The sequence below is a fragment of the Astyanax mexicanus genome, chromosome 12 (assembly GCF_023375975.1).
Source record: "Astyanax mexicanus isolate ESR-SI-001 chromosome 12, AstMex3_surface, whole genome shotgun sequence".
In the NCBI taxonomy this organism is placed as follows: domain Eukaryota; kingdom Metazoa; phylum Chordata; class Actinopteri; order Characiformes; family Acestrorhamphidae; genus Astyanax; species Astyanax mexicanus.
This window is the reverse complement of record NC_064419.1, coordinates 1,699,838-1,718,838: the sequence shown is the minus strand read 5'-3', so window position 1 is coordinate 1,718,838 and position 19,001 is coordinate 1,699,838. Positions and strand designations below refer to the sequence as shown.

The 19,001-nt window shown below is 38.5% G+C and overlaps 2 protein-coding genes across 3 annotated transcripts in view; both read left to right on the top strand.

The window, feature by feature from the left end:
• The window catches only part of phf19 (PHD finger protein 19), a 40,907-nt gene extending 28,094 nt beyond the window's left edge, over positions 1 to 12,813 (top strand). For both annotated transcript variants that reach the window (XM_049486220.1, XM_049486219.1), the window contains exon 15: positions 8,717 to 12,813. In XM_049486220.1, the coding sequence (XP_049342177.1) occupies positions 8,717 to 9,038 (322 nt within the window). In that variant the 3' untranslated portion in view covers positions 9,039 to 12,813. The remainder of the gene's footprint in view (positions 1 to 8,716) is intronic.
• Positions 12,814 to 18,171: 5,358 nt separating this feature from the next.
• Positions 18,172 to 19,001, top strand: part of dab2ipa (DAB2 interacting protein a) — a 142,623-nt gene continuing 141,793 nt past the window's right edge. Inside the window, exon 1 of the mRNA XM_049486212.1 lies at positions 18,172 to 18,404. Within this exon, the coding sequence (XP_049342169.1) occupies positions 18,335 to 18,404 (70 nt within the window). The 5' untranslated portion in view covers positions 18,172 to 18,334. The remainder of the gene's footprint in view (positions 18,405 to 19,001) is intronic.

Below are 19,001 nucleotides of genomic sequence, written 5' to 3'. Positions count from 1 at the left end.
TTGGTCTCTTATTTTTTTTTAGGGGCTGTATATTCACAAGCTCTGTTGCTATTTAAACGATGCGGGCATAAGGCATGAAAACAGGCTGTTGGCGGGGTGTAAGGTAGCAATGAGCATCGCAAAGCACTTTGTGCAGAGTATAAGATAGATCCCCATGTGCTCTTAACTGAGAACTAAATAAATAATGAGATAATTCATCCTGAATATCTCAAGCTTTTCTCTTTGGCTTGCTTTCCGGATTAAATCGGGCGTCGTTCCAACCAGCAGCCGCTCCTCTGACCGTTTCTCTCTTAAGTTCGACCGACCAGTGAGTTCCGCTGAGCTTCAGGGACGTGATTCGCTACTGAGGGACGGCCAAATTGAATTCATAGACCATAACACGGACAAAGCTCACAAGGTTTCAGATGGTTTGTACCAGGCTATAAATACTGCCCACGGAGTCCAAACGAGCACGATTTCAGCTGCCAGTTTCATAAAGCCTTAAGAAATTAGGGAAATTAAAGTAGTGCCCTGTAGCAAACAGCTTAAATCCATTCCCTCGCTATTAATCATTGTTTAATATATTTAATATCGAATGCACTTAGACACAAAGCAAAACTGCAGAAACTGAATCTGAGCATCTGTTGTTGTTTAAATTGTTTCATTTCCCGGTGCAGAGGTGGCTGCCATCATTTTGCTTTTATAGCGCATTTAAAGGGTTGAGTAAGACACGAGCGATTGCTTAAGGAGAACATTTATAAAGAAAACACTGAAGGGAGAACTTAAGAGTTAAGACATTTCACTTCTTAAGGGTTTCCTTAAGGAATAACTTTAGTGAAGATGTTTTGTTCGGAGATTGTTCTTCAGGTTGCTTTGGAGGATATTCGAGGAGGATATTTAATCCAAACGATTCAACGATTCTGCTTTCTAAGTGAACAAACAGCATTTTTTGTTTTTTTAATTGTTACTATTACCATATTTTTCGCACTATACGGTGCACCGGATTATAAGGCACATTATGAAACACTAGTAAGGAACAGGGGTGTCACCATGTTTTCCTCTAATTCAGCAGGTTTCACCACTGGGTGGTGGTGGGGGTAATAACTAAGTCAAGTAAACCTAAACTAAGCTAAGTAAACTATAAAAACTATAATTCTTAAAAAAACATTTTCTTTTAAAGTCATTCGAGTGCTGGATGTTAATCTACACAGATTTTTCTCCTGAAAACAGCAATTATTTGGTTGAGAGAAGAGCTTACGTTTATTTTCAGTAAGTTCAGATTCCCAGATTTCCACTAAGGCTGGGTGCAGCAGCATTAACAGCTAATCACTAGCGCTAGCTGTTTGACAGCGCTACACTGAGGAACCCGGAGTGTTCAGGTGTGAGTGGATCAGATGCAGCAGTGCTGTTGGGGATTTTACCACTAGCTTGCATTTAGCTAATAGTGGCTCAAGCTAATGCTGCTCCAGCAGTGCTAGTCTTATAGTGTGAAAAATACATTTTCTCCAAAATAATGACTGCTTTATGGTGATCCTGTGGGATCCTGAGTAAGGCTGGGTTTCGAAATGTTTCGAAATTTAGAAAAAAGGTACCGAAAAAAGTATTGCTTGGGTTTCGGTATTGAATTCAAAGTATTCGGAACCTCTGGTGGTTCCTGAAGTTATTTACTGTTATAAGTTATACGTTAGGAATAACTGTTACTATTATAACTTAGAGAGAAAAGAAAAATATTCACATTCCTACAAAAAAACAATTGCATATAAATCTTTTTTTTTGTCCTGCGACCTCAATCTCTTGACCCCCAGAGAAGCCACCAGCCCCTCCTGGAGGTGAGTCAACTCTCACTCCAGTGACAGAAACAGAAACTGGCCGGTTGTTCAGCTTTGACTCAGCTTTGAGTCTCGGGCTCTTTCTCAGTTCATCGCTATTCTTGCTTAATTTTTCCACCCAAACCGTTTACCTTCTGGCTTCAGAGCAGTCCGTTAACCCACAACAGCCCCGCCCAGTTTAATGGCTGATTCAGAAAGCACCTATTTTAGCCATCTATAGGCAAGCCATTAACTGTGCACCATGCACTTTGATATACGGCATGTCAGTGTGTCTTTGCTGTCATAATGTCGGGAAAAGTATGCATTGCACTGCTTGAAGTGATGCGCAAAAGGCATGTATTTTCTTTTAATTAATCATGGAAGTGTTTTGTAAAAAAGAGCGTAATGTAAAATAAAACAATCAGAGTGTCACTTGTCTCACATTCCCTTTAAGAGACAGATGAGCTCTGACTTTGGCGGATTGCTATTTTAACATTGCATCTTTTCTGCTCTTCTCAGCAGAGGAAACTGTCCTGCTGTATAAAGGTCTACTATTTACTGTTACTATGTTAGCAAACAATAACCAAACCATCAACTGTGCACCATGCACCTTTATATACGGCGTTTCAGTGTGTCTTTGCTATCATAATGACGGGAAAAGTATGCATTGCACTGCTTGAAATTATGCTCAAAAAGCATGTATTTTCTTTTAAATAATCATGGGAGTGTTTTGTAAAATAGAGCATAACATAAAAATAAATTTGCCTCACATTCCCTTTAAGAGACAGGTGAGCTCTGACTTTGGCGGATTGCTATTTTAATGTTGCAACGTTTCTGCTGTAAGAAGGTTATTAACTATTTTAGTAATCAGTAATCGAGCCATCAACTGTGCACCGTGCAGCTTGATATACAGCGTGTCAGTGTGTCTTTGGTATCATAATGATGGGAAAAATATGCATTTAACTGCTTGAAATGATGCGCAAAAAGCATGTCTTTTCATTTAATTAATCATGGGAGTGTTTTAGGCGTAATGTAAGAAAAAGCTTAAATAAAGCAATCAGATTGTCACTTGTCTCACATTCCCTTTAAGAGCCAGATGAGCTCTGACTTTGACAGATTGCTAATTTAAGCGAACTATTAACTGTGCACTGTGCAGCTTGATATATACGGCGTGTCAGTGTTTCTTTGCTATTGTAATGACGGGAAAAGTATGCATTTCACTGCTTGAATTGCACAAAAGGCATGTGCATAGCGTAAAATAAAGCAAAGAGTGTCACTTGCCTTACATTCCCTTTAAGAGCCAGGTGAGCTCTGACTTTGGCGAATTGCTATTTTAACATTGCAACGTTTCAGGTTTCTGCTAACCTGCTGTAAAAAGGTAATTTACGAGATTAGCAATGCAATTTTATTTTGTATTCTGTTTGCTGATTTAAAATTTGGGCACTACTGAGTGTGCCAAGATAGCAATGAGCATAGATATATTCACGAGCATTTTTTTTTTTTTGGCTCTGGCTCTTCGTTTTTTTTCCCAGGCTTTACAGTGCAGGATAATGAGCAGCAGCAGAGGTGTTCACCATGGCAGAGCTCACCTGCCGAAGCTGCCTCAGTCAGCACTGCCCTGCAGCCAGAGCAGAGCTCCAGCCGTGCATCACTTCACCCGGCGGTGGATTAACCACCTCTGACAGCCCGCAGAGAAATATGATGACAGATTATGGATTATTTACTGTGACGGGCACTTGTAGATCAACACAGCTCCTTTGTGGCTCTTTCTGTGGCTGTCTTTCAACTGGGGACTTTTAAAGAGTCGGCGAGGAGAGTAAAGTGTGGTGCGCTGGTTGTGGTCCACGGCGAAATTGGTGTGCAGGGACTTTAATATAATACAACATTTTTTTTTTATGGCTTTCGGTTAGAATTTCACAATGAACAATTTTCATAATCTTAATTCTATATTCTGCATGTCATACACACACACAAATTAACAAATTAACAAGTGTCTATGCTATAATTGAAAGTGTTATTTACTGTATTTTTCGCACTATAAAGTGCATTTAAAATCATTTAATTTTCACAAAAATCATCAGTGTGCCTTATGTATGAATTCTATCAATCAGGTATTAAGGAGCAGTAAAGCCACTCCACTGAAGTACAGCTTTATACAGACGTTTCTGTAAAGTTTCTCCAGCATCAAGGCTGGAGCAGTATTAGCATTATCTGCTAACCGCAGCGCTAGTTCTTTAGTCTGCAGACTGTAGTCTGTGTAGTCTGTAGAGTGTTAAACAAGCTACGTGGGATAAACCGCTAGCTGATAGCAGCCTGACTCAATGTAGCGCTATCGGGGAGCATTTACTAACGCTAAGCGCTACTAGCCGCGCTAAAATACCAGAAATCTAAGCTTACTGTAAATAAATGTAATCACTTTACTCACCCTAAAAAGAATCAAAAGATAGATGTTTATTGATACCTAATAGTCTGTAAAGTACGCTATACCTTTTTCCCAATTTTAATATTAAATTTATTGTACATCAGCTTCTATGGTTAGTATGTTTTATTGGCAACAAAATTCTTTCAGGTCATTATTTTTTTTTATATATATTTTTTACATTTCATACAAACAGATGAAACGTAAGAAAAGTCATTTATAAGCTTTTACTATGCTTTACAGTTTTATGAACTCAACAAATCAACATATTCTCACAGTTTTAAAGACTTTGCTCTCTTTAACTGAGCAGTACATTCAAACATAGTGCAGTTTTCAATGGGACATGCAGCTCAGAATAATAATTCTATAGAAGTAAAAAATAAAAATAGAGTTGCGTAGCTGTGAGCAGTGAACGCTGCACATACTGCGATCAGTGTGTAAACAACATGGAGCAGCAGCAGAGACAATGTTTGTTCATAGCTATGATAATTAGCGCTAATTAACTGGCTAATATATCAGATTAAACTGCTCCTTATCAGCAGTTTAGCTCAAATAAAAAGAAGTATATTTGATATCTGGCTCAGATCGAGACCGGATCATGTATTTTTACCACAAGCGAACCGATTACCGTTTTCACAACTACTCAATCAAACCGCACTAAGCGTACAAATCAATCAGAGTCTGTTTTAAGTGAGCCAAATAGTACTGGTGAGAAAACGGCCTAAAACTGTTTTTTATCAGTTTTATCAGTTACGGCAGGTCTGTGTAAGAATGCTATTGGATTCTCACAGCTCTATCCTCAGTCCTCTGTGCCTTTTCTTTTAATTCTTTTTATATCTCCTCCTTTTTTGTATCTTTTTGTGCTTCATTTCCTGGGAGAGTTTCGAAATCTGACGTTCCACAACATTATTGACATTCTGTGGCGGAGCTTTTCCCTTTTTTTGCGCGTCATGTTTTTTCATCTCCGCGTTCCAGTGCCGCAATTTATCCTCGGCGTCTGAAGCTCATCTAATTCCCGGCTGTGACGCTCCACGTCCCCTGGGCCAGTTCAGGATGTAGTCGCTAATCGGTTTCACTCTTTTTTTCCTCCTCTTAGCCCGGCCCTGCTGCATTCGATTTGGCCTGCTGTGAGAAACCATAAACCAACCATAAACCAACGCCCTGCCTGTGCTTAAAATACCAGTCTGCGTCTGAAAGAGAGAGAGACAGGGGTTCCCGCGGCTCCTTAAAAAATCCTAAAATGTTTTATATTAAAATCTTGATATTTAAGGTCCTAAATTTACTGTAAATTTGCTGTAGATATTACATTTTTAGATGGTGGAAAACTCATACTAACATTAGCGACGAGTTAATGGGGAGAGATCAAAGGTTAGCATAGAGCTATCTAACATTAGCGGCGAGCTAGCTAACGTTAAGTGAGAGAGAACTAAAGTTAGGGGAGAGCTAGCTAAAATTTGCAGAGAGCTAGCTAATGTTAACAAGGAGAGAACTACGGTTAGCGTAGAGGTAGCTAACATTAGCGACTAGCTAGCTAACGTTACCGGGGACAGAGCTATGGTTAGCGTAGAGATAGCTAACATTTGTGGAGAGCTAGCTAATGTTAACAGCGGGAACACTAAGGTTAGCAGTGTTAACATTAGCGGCGAGCTTGCTAACACACTAACGTTAGCATAGAGCTAGCTTACATTACTGGGGAGAAACCTAAGGTTAGCGGCGTTAACATTAGTGGCGAGTTAGCTACGTTACCAGGGAGAAAACTAGGGTTAGCGGAAAGCTAACTAACATTAGCGGTGAGCTAGCGAACATGCTAACATGTTCTGCATCACAATGTAACAAAATTTGAAAAGAAAACTGATTACAAATTATATAAAAAAAGTTATGACTACATTTTTAGGCCTTAAATTGTATTTATTGTATTAAAAAGCATTAAATTTGACTTTTAAAACGGAGCAAGAACCCAGGAGGGAGGCATAGAGAGAATACGAGGGACTTGGGAACGGTCTCAGCTGACAGATTTATTTATTTTGGGATGCACGCTGCTCATTAGCATTCCCCTCCCTGTTCTCAGCGTGTTTACGGAGGATAAGACGGAGCACAGTGCTGTATTTGTGGTTGTAAACGCTGGTAAGGGTCGATACAGGCTTTGGAGTCGCAGGGCTGACCCCCGCTGTGCCGCCTCGCAGGGGACGGATCAAACACGCCACTTACATGTATTTGCCTCCCCTGCACTTCTTTCATGTATTAATACCACATCCCTCCACTTCCTGTTAGCGGCTCTAATCACGTTCAAACAGAGCCACTCAGAGCCACTCAGAGCTCAGCGCTCCAAACCTCCGGCCGCACGCTGTTCCACAGGCGTATTAAACCATCATCCTTTTATAATGCAGATTTGGAAACGCTCAAAACGATTTTCAGAAGAATAAACTAATAAATGAATGGGAAGTCCGTCTATATCATCCGTCCTTTAAATCAAACAAAGCTGAACAGCTGGTACAAAAATAAAATCAAGAACTAAAATGTCTTTTAGTGAACTGCAGCTACATCTAGTGGTGAAAGAACAGGAGACATTAGATAAATACTGTGGGCATTTTCAGAGAGTTGGTCTACTAAAATGGTCTTAGCATGGATCCTTATAAAGTCTAAAAAGGTCTTAAAGTAGCTTAAGTGTTAGAAGAAAGACCATATTCCTTATTTTGTTTTTAAATGTCTTAAATATACAGTTCTGGAAATGGAAAAATGATGAGTTTCTTTGATTTTACCAAATTAAAAATCTCTGGAATAAAGTTATCCAAAAGCAGTATGTAAGACTGGTGGAGGAGGAGAACATGATGCCAAGATTCATAAAGAAAACTGTGATTAAAAACCATCAGGGTTATTCCATCAAATATTAATTTTTCTGAACTCTTAAAACTTTATGAATATGAACTTGTTTTCTTTGCATTATTGGAGGTCTGAAAGCTCTGCGTCTTTTTTTTTTATTTCAGACATTTCTCTAATTTTCCGCAAAACACAGAACTTTAATTGAGACCTTTCATCCAATAGATTTGATCATAAACCAGCCAATAAAACAGTAGCTTAGAGTTTAGCCCCGCCCACTGCTCTAAAAAAACAACAACAAGTGTTAGCACTACAGAACAAATGAGGCAAAGGAATACACAAGCTCAATTTTTACTAATTCTTTGTGATTTAGAACACTTTTTTCATGTTTAGGAATAACAATTTTAATTGGATTTATTTTAATATACCTTTTATTTTAGGATAGTAGTGTCTTATTTTTCTGTGCATTGCAGACTGAAAATAGCTGACTAGATAAAACATTAAAATATGTTGGTTTTATACTGTGTGCAATCGAATAAAAATGTAAGTAAATGTAAATCTGTGCTGTTTCAACATTTTCTGATTTAGGATTGGAAAACAGATGTTTTTTTTTACTAAAATGTGCCTCAGCGCAAACAATATATTGTTCCAGTATCAACAGCAATCCTGATACATCACCCCAGGGTTCCCACAAATCCTTAAAAAGGCTTATAATGTCTTAAATTAAAATCTGTGTTTTAGGGTTTTAAATTCTCATAAATTTACTGTAAATTTGCTGTAGGTATTAAATTTTCAGCCGTTGCATTTAATGCCATTTAATGCCTGCGAGTTAGCTACATTAGCTATGTTACCTAAGGGAGAACTAAGGTTGGCGGAGAGCTAGCTAACATTTACTGCGAGCTAGCTAACATACTAACACTAGCGTTGAACTAGCTAACATGCTAACATAACATTAGCGGCGAGTTTGCTACGTTGTCTACGTTGGCTAAGTTACCGGGGAGAGAACTAAGATTAACGGAGAGCTAGCTAACATACTAACATTTACAGCGTGCTAGCTAACATACTAACATTAGCAGTGAGCTAGCTAACATGCTAACATAACATTAGCGGCGAGTTTGCTACGTTGTCTACGTTGGCTAAGTTACCGGGGAGAGAACTAAGATTAACGGAGAGCTAGCTAACATACTAACATTTACAGCGTGCTAGCTAACATACTAACACTAGCGTTGAACTAGCTAACATGCTAACATAACATTAGCGGCGAGTTTGCTACGTTGTCTACGTTGGCTAAGTTACCGGGGAGAGAACTAAGGTTAACGGAGAGCTAGCTAACATACTAACATTTACAGCGTGCTAGCTAACATACTAACATTAGCAGTGAGCTAGCTAACATGCTAACATAACATTAGTGGCAAGTTAGCTATGTTACTGAGAAGAGAACTAAGGTTCATCGATTTTTGAGGAACAAAAAATAGGATAACAAATGAGAAATGTTAAGTTTTGATTTCCAGTACAATGCATTATTTTATACAAAAGAAATATGACTACATTTTTGGGTCTTAAAAAGCATTAAAATTAAATTTTTAAGTGGTGCAAGAACCCTGCACCCTGTTTTTATTTTATTTTATTTTTTTAATGGAAGTCCTGTTGTTTTCCGTGGCTCTGATCCATTGTTTTTTTTTTATGTGTGCAGGAAGAACGTGGGCAGCAGGAAAAGGAAGTTGCCTTCAGCCAATTACAGCATGCTGACCAGTAAGAGGGAGGCGCTGGAGAGCGATCTGAGCCCGGTGGGTCTCCCCGGGGACGAGCCCCACGCTGCCAACGACAGCCACACCTTCGAGAGCCTCAGCGAGGACGACTCGTCCCTGTCTCACCTGAAGTCCTCCATCACCAGCTACTTTGGGGCTGCAGGCCGGCTCACTTTAGGGGAGAAGTACCAGGTCCTGGCCCGACGGATCACACCTGAGGGCAAGGTGCAGTACCTGGTGGAGTGGGAGGGAACCACGCCCTACTGAGGGGCTTTAAGGACGAAGAGAAAGAGGTACAAGAGGAAGAGGAGGAGGAGAAGAAGAGGAGGAGGATTAGGGATAATTTTAACAGTGAATGTTCTTCACTTCCAGTCCTGGAGAGAATCACAGCACTGCACAGATCAGAGTCCAGTGGTTGCCCTGATTAAACAAACCTGACACGAGCAAAACCATCCTTATCTTCAAAAAAACACTTCAAATTTATTCATTTTTACGTTTCTTTTTATCAATAAAATGAATTTTATTGATAATACAATCAAGAAAAGGAAATAGTTTAAGTTCAAACAAAGCCTGAATCTGTAGAGTGTGCCATTTCGATTTTACCACATTAAAAAAGCAAGTTTAATTCATTTAATTAATTGCTATGTTTAGAATAATTTAGCCATTTTTACAGTTAAGTCCCTAGTCTGTAATAATTCGGTAGGAATCAACAAGGCATCTGACGGTAATAATAATGACACCACCCTACTGTGATTCTGTTAGTTAGTTAGTTCCAACCCTGCAATGTGATTGGCTGAGAGCCGTTATATAAGTACCGTTATCAGCCGGTAATGCACTGTAATTACCAAAGCTCTCCATGTATTACTCCGCCACATACCGCCACATTACAACCTAGCAACAATGCAGCAATGCTTACAAGCCAAACAACAACAGCACAGCAGCTACAAACAAACAGAGCAGCAATTAAACAATTTTGAGTGGCGGAGTTTTTATTTTATAACCGACATCTTTTCTCCTCCTCTTTAACTCTTTAAATCTTTTAATAAACAGCAATAATGGAATAATACACTCGAGGTTCGTGCTATAACGTGTAATATTGGCACTATTACTATAAAGTTATAGCACTCCTTCTCTTCTGTATTATTACTTAAATATATTGCAAAATATAACATTATGATAATTCACACCATCTGTGTTACTAAAGAGGTTAAAATACTCCTAAATGCCAGCAAATACCAGGAGTTATGGATTTATTCATGTCATTACCAACAGGTTTATTAACCTATTTATTTGATTATAGCGCCACCATGTGGAGTAATTAAGCAATAACTTTAATAAGGCAAATTGGGGGTGAAGTCTTTGGTAGTTTAGAGCGCATATGTTTAAATCAAAATATTGAAATTACATTTCAAAGGAAAAATGACACATATTCCATAGGTCAGTGCAGCGTTCTTTATTTTCTGTGATGCTCCGTTATAACATGTGTCATATCAGTGTAATTAAATTAAGGAAGGTTTTTGTGATTGTGATAGTACACCGTGATAAATGTGCTAAATGATTTTCACACCAAATGAAAGGGTTAACTTGTGTTGTTTTAGTTTACTCCTCTCAACACTGTGCTGCTTTTGATGAACTGGACCGTGTGCAGTGCCGTGACCCTGCAGGACTGGATCAGAACAGCACTGGTTCAGACTGAGCGTCACGTTGCCCAAAGTAGTGTCTCTTGCTTTTATTATTTTTACTTGTGCTACACCAGAGCTCTAGTTCATTTCTGAATATCTTTAACTTTAAACTGTTAGGTTCTTCATTTTCCTGACTTTTGGGTGTTGAAGTGTTTTTAAATTCATCATCACAGGGTCCTGTTGACAGGGCACTACGAACAGCACAAAACTTAGTGTTCTGGTTCATGTTTTGTTTTCAGTATGTAATATGATAACATGATAATCACGTTTTTATAACTTCTGTTTATCTGTTTTGGTTGTTTTGGCAGAGTGCTTTTTAACTTTTCTAAATAGAAACTCGTGTCTAAGATCAAAACAATGGCTGCTTTTCTACTGCATGGCGAAATGGTTATTACTAATTACTAAGAATTTAGCCCAGGTTTTCGTTGATTACCAACAAAATCTAAAAGCTCTGAGGCAAATCGGGGATCTCTTGTCGATTAGTCTAATCTACTGAAAGACGCTCGCCAACAAATCACAGACACCTGACAGATATTTGGCATGCTAGACATCTGACCCAGTCAGCGACTGGGAGTCAGGAGCAGCGGCTACATACTGCCAATGCTAGTCAGATGGTTAGAGATGGTTACACATAATAAGTAATCTTTGAATAAAACAAAATATCGACAACACTATAAATATTACTTTCCTGACTCAGTGTAGTAAACATCTAGTTTTACAGATTTAACAGTACTTATGTACATATTATTACATCATATTATTTTGTTTGTGCACAGAATAGAAACTCTGGGGGTGATCTCTCGGCACTCGCACAGTCACGTATTGGAAACTATTGAAGACGCTCGCCAAACCAGATATTTGGCATGCTAGATATCTGAACCAGTCAGCGATTGGGAGTCAGGAGCAGCGGCTACATACTGCAAATGAGATCACAGAAAAATAAACATTTTGGACTCACTTTAAGTGCGTATTCTCCTCTATAGAGATTCTCTGGCATGGCATTGCGAGTTCTCATGTGTTTAGTTCTGGTGTGTTCTCGTGATGAAATGTGTTTCTGGAGAGCAGCCAGATATGCCAAAAATGTGTTATTTGTTGCGTTAGCAATGCTGGCGACTAGGCTTATCCAACTTTGATAATGCCCCGTAAAAACTGTCGGCGACTGCGCTAATCCAACATTTCTACACCATATTACTAGTATTGCTGCTGAACCGTGTTAGTTGGTAGATCCTTCAGTGTTTAAGCTCATACACTGAGCTATTCTGTGGCCACAAGTACAGTTAACTAACCAAAAAGCCACCAGAAAAGTTACCCTCAGAAACGTTCTCAGAACCACCACTCAGCCCTGCAGTGGAAAAGCAGCTTTTATATATCTAACTCTATATATCTATCTCATGCTCCATTCTGATTTTAAGGTATTTTAACAACAAATCAGCTGATGAATGTTAATCTTACATCTATCTCACCTAAATGGTATTTTAACTTAATTTTAACGAAATACTGTATAAGCTGTTATCTTCTGCTGCCTTCCTGTAGCAGTATAGAGACTTCCAGTGTTTGTGGCTGCAGAAAAAAGCCAGAGCCGTTAAAAGTTTTATTATTATTTCCAGTATTTTATTATTATATGAAAAGAGGATTATGATTTATTCTTCATAATATAATTGTGAATGTTGATACATGTTTAACCCTCCTGTTATGTTCAGCTTTAAGGAACAGCTATAGCGTTTCCAGGTCAGATTGACCTTTGTTTATCCATGTTTAGCTCAATTAATATAAATACACATCAACATTTAGGCCCAATCCCATTTCACACCTTAGCTCTACCCCTCTGTTTTACATGGGTGCCCTGAGATTTCTCTCCTGAAAACTGTTTATTTGGGTGAGTAAAGCGCGTCCATTTATTTACAGTACAGGATTTCCACTAAGGCTGAGTGCAGCAGCATTAGCATTAGCTGCTAACCTCAGCGCTAGCGCTAGTAAATGCCGCCTGACAGCTCTATACTGAGGAATCTTGAATGTTCAGCTAGGTTTGTCCCATGTAGCTTGTTTTAACACAGTAAACACACAAAGTACAGGCTGGTAATACTCACCTCTGAACAGTGAAAGAGCTAGCGCTTAGCATGGTTAGCGGCTAATGCTAATGCTCCAGCTTTAGTGCTGGAGAAACTTCAATACCTGACTGGTAGAATTTATACATAAGGAGCACCAGATTATAAAGGTGCACTGACGATTTTGTGAAAATTAAAACATATGCTTTAGATATATATTTATCGATTGAATAAAGAGTTAACTCTGTTCCAAAGAATAGGGGTACAAAAGAGAAATGGGATTAGGCCTTGCTGTATTAAAGCTCTTTTTTTAAAACCCTAACAGATCAGGGTTTACTTATGAAAACCAAAAAAAAAAAAAATCTAAATATTATATTTTCACTCTTTGAAGCCTCTGATATCACTTCTTGGATAAATTACCTGTAAAAGTATTCAAACATACATTAACAAATGTAATATAAACACATTAAAATAGTTCGTTGTCATGGACAGATTTGTTACTGTACTGAAAATATTCTGTGCTCAAACAAAAGTGTTTTTTAATCTTAGAAAACAGGTCAGTTTGACCCGCAACATAACAGGAGGGTTAATACGCTCCTTTCTGATCGTGTCGGGAGGTTTGACCTTCTTGAAGTTCATTTAGTACAGTAATCTTTGGATGAAAAAAATATCAACAACACTATAAATATAGATTTATTGATTTGAGTGTTGTAAAGATCTAGTTTTGCAGATTTAACGGTACGTGAGTACATGTCGTATTATTTTATTTGCGCACTCTAGATTAACAGAATAGAAGCTCTGGGTGTGTTTTTAAAGTAGTTTTAAACGGTTTTAGTTGGCACTTTGCTCATTTGGTCTTTTTTCTTTTTTTGAGTCGTAGTTTTTCTAATTGTAGAGAATTACGTAACCAAAGCAATTCAGATACTATTGTAAATCCAGTCGTGCAACACTTCCAGTACAGTACAGTAGAACAGGCGGGAGGATATTGGTCTGTTTTTGGTTCTAAAAGGCTACGGGGTATAGATTACATATTATATTATATGCAGAATACAGCTGGAAAATATGGCTGGCATATAGTATAGTGCCAAAAGTATAGTGCAGCAAAGTAGCAGAGCTAACAAACATCACTAACCACATGAACAAGTGAACATCTATCGTTTAATCACCAGCAAAATACAGCACTATAAATCAAACAGCCAAAGGAATCATGTTAATAATAATCTTTTAAAATATTAATGTGTTTATGAACATGATATTGCATATATCTTACTTATTTCTTACTTATGGCTTTATTTGTGCCATATCACCCAGCCTTACTCATTGGACCAAAGAGCAATTCCCTGCCACAGTTCTACTGTAGTTATTGTACATATCCATTCACAATAGAAAACATTCGTAGTCAAACTCATTTGAAGTCATTTGTAGTGTATTTTGTCACATGTACATGTGGATACCCCTCTCAAGAGTTCTCAAGAGTGAGCCTTAGCACAGCTAGCCTAGCATTTGTAGTCAAAGCACTTGCAGTGTACTCTGTCACATGTACGTGTGGATACCCCTCTCAAGAGTTCATCACTCAGCTCAGTACAGTGAGTGAGCCTTAGCACAGCTAGCCTAGCATTTGTAGTCAAAGCACTTGCAGTGTATTCTGTCACATGTACATGTGGATACCCCTCTCAAGAGCTCATCACTCAGCTTAATACAGTGAGCTTTAGCCCAGCTAGCCTAGCATTCGTAGTCATAGCACTTGCAGTGTACTCTGTCACATGTACGTGTGGATACCCCTCTCAAGAGTTCATCACTCAGCTCGGTACAGTGAGTGAGCCTTAGCACAGCTAGCTCACTCAGGCTCATTACAGTGAGTGAACCTTAGCACAGCTAGCCTAGCATTTGTAGTCAAAGCACTTGCAGTGTATTCTGTCACATGTACATGTGGATACCCCTCTCAAGAGTTCATCACTCAGCTTAATACAGTGAGCTTTAGCCCAGCTAGCCTAGCATTTGTAGTCAAAGCACTTGCAGTGTACTCTGTCACATGTACGTGTGGATACCCCTCTCAAGAGTTCATCACTCAGCTCGGTACAGTGAGTGAGCCTTAGCACAGCTAGCCTAGCATTTGTAGTCAAAGCACTTGTAGTTTTCTCTGTGACATGTACATGTGGATACCCCTCTCAAGAGTTCATCACTCAGCTTAATACAGTGAGCTTTAGCCCAGCTAGCCTAGCATTTGTAGTCAAAGCACATGCAGTGTACTCTGTCACATGTACGTGTGGATACCCCTCTCAAGAGTTCATCACTCAGCTCAGTACAGTGAGTGAGCCTTAGCACAGCTAGCCTAGCATTTGTAGTCAAAGCACTTGTAGTTTTCTCTGTGACATGTACATGGGTTTTAGAAATATGTTCTGTAATGTCGTGTCGTTTCCAAAGAAGATGTTCCTCATAGTTTGTTTTCGGCCACGGCTGCGTATCAGAGTCCTAAAGGGAGGATGGATTTGAGTTTCAGTCGACTGGAAAATTTAATATTCGTTTATAAAGTTCGAAGTTGATTTCTCTGTGTATCATATTAGTACGATGAGTTTATTGGACATTATTAGTTTTTACAGTGTTAAAACAAATGAAAATATACTTTATTATTTACATGTATATAATTGGAGAAGCGTTTAGCCCCCTTTATCGTATTGCACTATTATTAACACGTTTTCTCAGCTATGCAAGCTATTATTGGTTAATTAATTTGTCGTATATTTTATAATTGATTAGAAGAAGAAGAAAAAAAAAAGCTTTTATACAAAGCGCTTAATATGTGGATATATTGTGGATATATATAACATGTTTTATTGAAATATTTCCCCGGCTGCAAATGTTTATGCAAGCAAATTCATACAAATTCCAGTACAATAGTTGAGTATTAACTCTTAACTCTTACGAATTTAACCTCGTAGATCGCCGTGTTTAAGTAACGGTTAATAGTTCAGCTGCTGTTTCTCTTTATCTTTTGGTTTTTCATCTTAAAGTTTATGTCGGGAGCTGCTCAAACGACACACCTGAGGCTGTGAAGCTCAACCAGTATCTTCAGCAGAAATCCCAGTAAGAATCCCAGTGTCTCAGAGCTGTGTTGTGCTTTTCCTGGATTATTCAGATTAGCAGATTGAATTCCCTGCTTTAAACTGGGAGAGAACTGGGATTCCAGAAGCTCCAGCAGCTCCAGAAACAGGAAGCCCTGAGATAACCATTGTAGTGTTTCCTCAATCAGTGTTGTAATGTTATCATGCTTTAATCTGTGCATAAGGAACGTATAGCTCCTCTGTTTGTACCAGTATACACCATGTATGTTAGATAAGTGTTAACATAGGTTTTTGCAATATGTAATTACTGGTGTGTCATTCATGAACCATTCACTTTCATTCAAGTTTCGAACAATAAAAAGCATTTCAAGCTTCAGAAAGTGTTGTTTTACTTGTTTTTATTCGTTTTTGTACACACAATACAGTACAGTACAATGCATTTTTTGTATCATACAAACTACACACTATACAAGCAAATTTAATCACCATATTTTTGAGACTATAAAGGTTGACTATAGTTGCGCTTAGCGTGGTTAGCGGCTAATGCTAACACTGCTCCAGCCTTGGTGCTGGAGAAACTTTACTGAAACTCCTGTATAACTCTGTACTTCAGCAGAGTGGCTTTACTGCTCCTTAAAACCTGACTGATAGAATTCATTTATAAGGAGCACCGGATTATAAGGAGCTCTGATGATTTTTGGGAAAATTAAAGGAATTTATGTGCGCCTTATAGTGCGAAAAAAAAAAAGGTACATATGTCTCAAACATGAAACCAAAGTTTGGAATAATAAAAAGCAGTCCAAGCTTTAGAAAGTGTTGTTTTATTTGTTTTAGAGTGTCATGTTGCGGTCCTGATGAGAGCCAGGAGGGCGACACTAGAGGGTGCCAGAGCCATTCCTCACTGAACAGACTGAATCAGTATCAGTAAACAGCTTTACTTAAATTTTACAACATTATTAACATTTTTCTCATTCCTTTTATCAAAACTTGTGTGACATTTAAAAAGATTGTTTAAAAGCAAGTCCACTAATTCATTTGATTTTCTCTTAAGAAAGTCTTTATTTTAAAGAAATGGTTTGACAGCATGTTCAAATAATTGAAATATATGACAAAAGTCACTATATGTGCATGCACATTGTATTTTTCTAAAAGATGCCAAGCATTTTTTATCTTATCAAGAAGACCCAAACCAAGATAATGGATAAATGATTAATTAAACTGAATTTGAAATAAATCAACAAACCAGGGGGCAATACTCACTCCTGTTACTGGCACTCACTCCTATTACTGGCACTCACTCCTGTAACAGGGACTCACTCCTGTTACTGGCACTCACTCCTATTACTGGCACTCACTCCTGTAACAGGGACTCACTCCTGTTACTGGCACTCACTCCTATTACTGGCACTCACTCCTGTAACAGGGACTCACTCCTGTAACAGGAACCCACTCCTGTTACTGGCACTCACTCCTGTAACAGGAACTCACTCCTGTTACTGGCACTCACTCCTATTACTGGCACTCACTCCTATTACTGGCACTCAGTCCTGTAACAGGAACTCACTCCTGTAACAGGAACTCACTCCTGTTACTGGCACTCACTCCTATTACTGGCACTCACTCCTATTACTGGCACTCAGTCCTGTAACAGGAACTCACTCCTGTAACAGGAACTCACTCCTGTTACTGGCACTCACTCCTGTAACTTAACTCTTTTTACTTAAACTCACTCCGGTTACTCTTTATGTTATAAGTAACAGGACTGATTTTAGCATATAATTAGAAAAAAACAAACATGAAAAATAGATAAATGGTCACTGAGCACGTTTTACTGATTTTCCCAAAAGAATGAATTTAAGTAACAGGACTGAGTGTTGAGTTTGAGCTCCTCAGTCATCGTTACAATAAGATCAAATATAAAAAAAAAAAAAATGTTGGTCTTCCCATGATCTTCAGAAGAACCAGCTGATGTCACTTCCTATTGCAGATGTGACTTCCTGTTGTAGAATGTTCCAGATGTTCAGGGTGATGTGTTACGGTAACAGGACTGAGTGAAACCAGAGACACAGGTACACAACTGAAATGTGTATTTTAACCTAAATATTATGGATTTATTGTGCATTTTTTAATGCATAGACTGGATATCTGGAGTCACACAACAATGCCAAAAAAGTATATATTTGAAGGATTTTAATAATTATATTTCATGGTAAAGTTTATAGTTAGAGAGTGGGGGACAGGTAATAAATGCTATTTTTTTCAGTGTTCTAAGTAGTTTTTATTAATGTTTTTAAATACATATCGTACTTTTGAAATTATAAACAATATACAAAGACACTATGCTTAATAATAAAATATGAGTTATTTTAAATATAAGTTATTTTGTGTAATTTCCTGGATAAGGAAATGGCACTGATTCGGCAGAATATGCCAATTAATATTGGAATACCAGAGCAAACCCATTGATTAGTGATTGGCAGGAGCTTCATTCTCCTGTTAAAGTTGGAGACGAGACAAGCGAAGGCCGAGGCTTCTCTCCTGAGAGCTAATCCCGCTAATCTCATTATGGTGTTAAAGGACGTTAGCTCGATGCTAGCTTCCACATGGGTCACTTTTCCTCTGACTGATAAAAACACGGATTCACTGCGTGATGGTGAAAGTGAGTGAGTGTGATATATAGGGTCAGCATGGGGTGAGATATAGTGAAGCTGGTGGAGATTAGCCTGAGCGTTACGCAGTGTTGGGAATCTACAGGGAGATTGAAGAGCTCCAGTATGGAGAGGTCGTCGGCGGCGGCGATGATCACGACCCGCTGTCAGCACCAGGGCTGGATGGGAGTGAGCGGTAAGACTCCTCACACTCACTACACTATTTTCACTAGCAGCTCACCAGGAGAAAGGCCAGATCAAGCCTCTTAAAGACGCTCTAAACTTGTTTGCAGGATGTTTACAGTCCAACTTTAGCATTATTTTACTCCTTTCTGGATTATTTTAGCTGCAATTTTACCTTAAAAATATACCCAGTGCTGCTTAAAACGTGCAAAAGGCGTGTACTAATTATTTAAACGTGAAATATTAACATAAAATAAACCATTCAGTGTGCCACTTATCATTCCCATTAAGGACCATTTGAGCTCTGACTTTGGCGGATTGCTATTTTAACAGTGCATCTACCCTATCGTGTCCAACGCTTTTCATCAGAGGAAACTGACCTGCAGGTTCAAGTGATCTTTGCCAAGATAGCAATGAACGTCTGATTGTTGATGTCTGTGTAGGTTGTATTCAATCCGTCTAGGAAAAATGCCTATTTGGTTCCATATAGATGAGAGTTTGGAGTCCTATAAACTGCTATCAAATTACACCATTAAATTCTTGTCGTGATCGAACAGGACTCAGACATGCTCAGATGCAATAAACAGACTAATAAATAAAAAAGCAATAC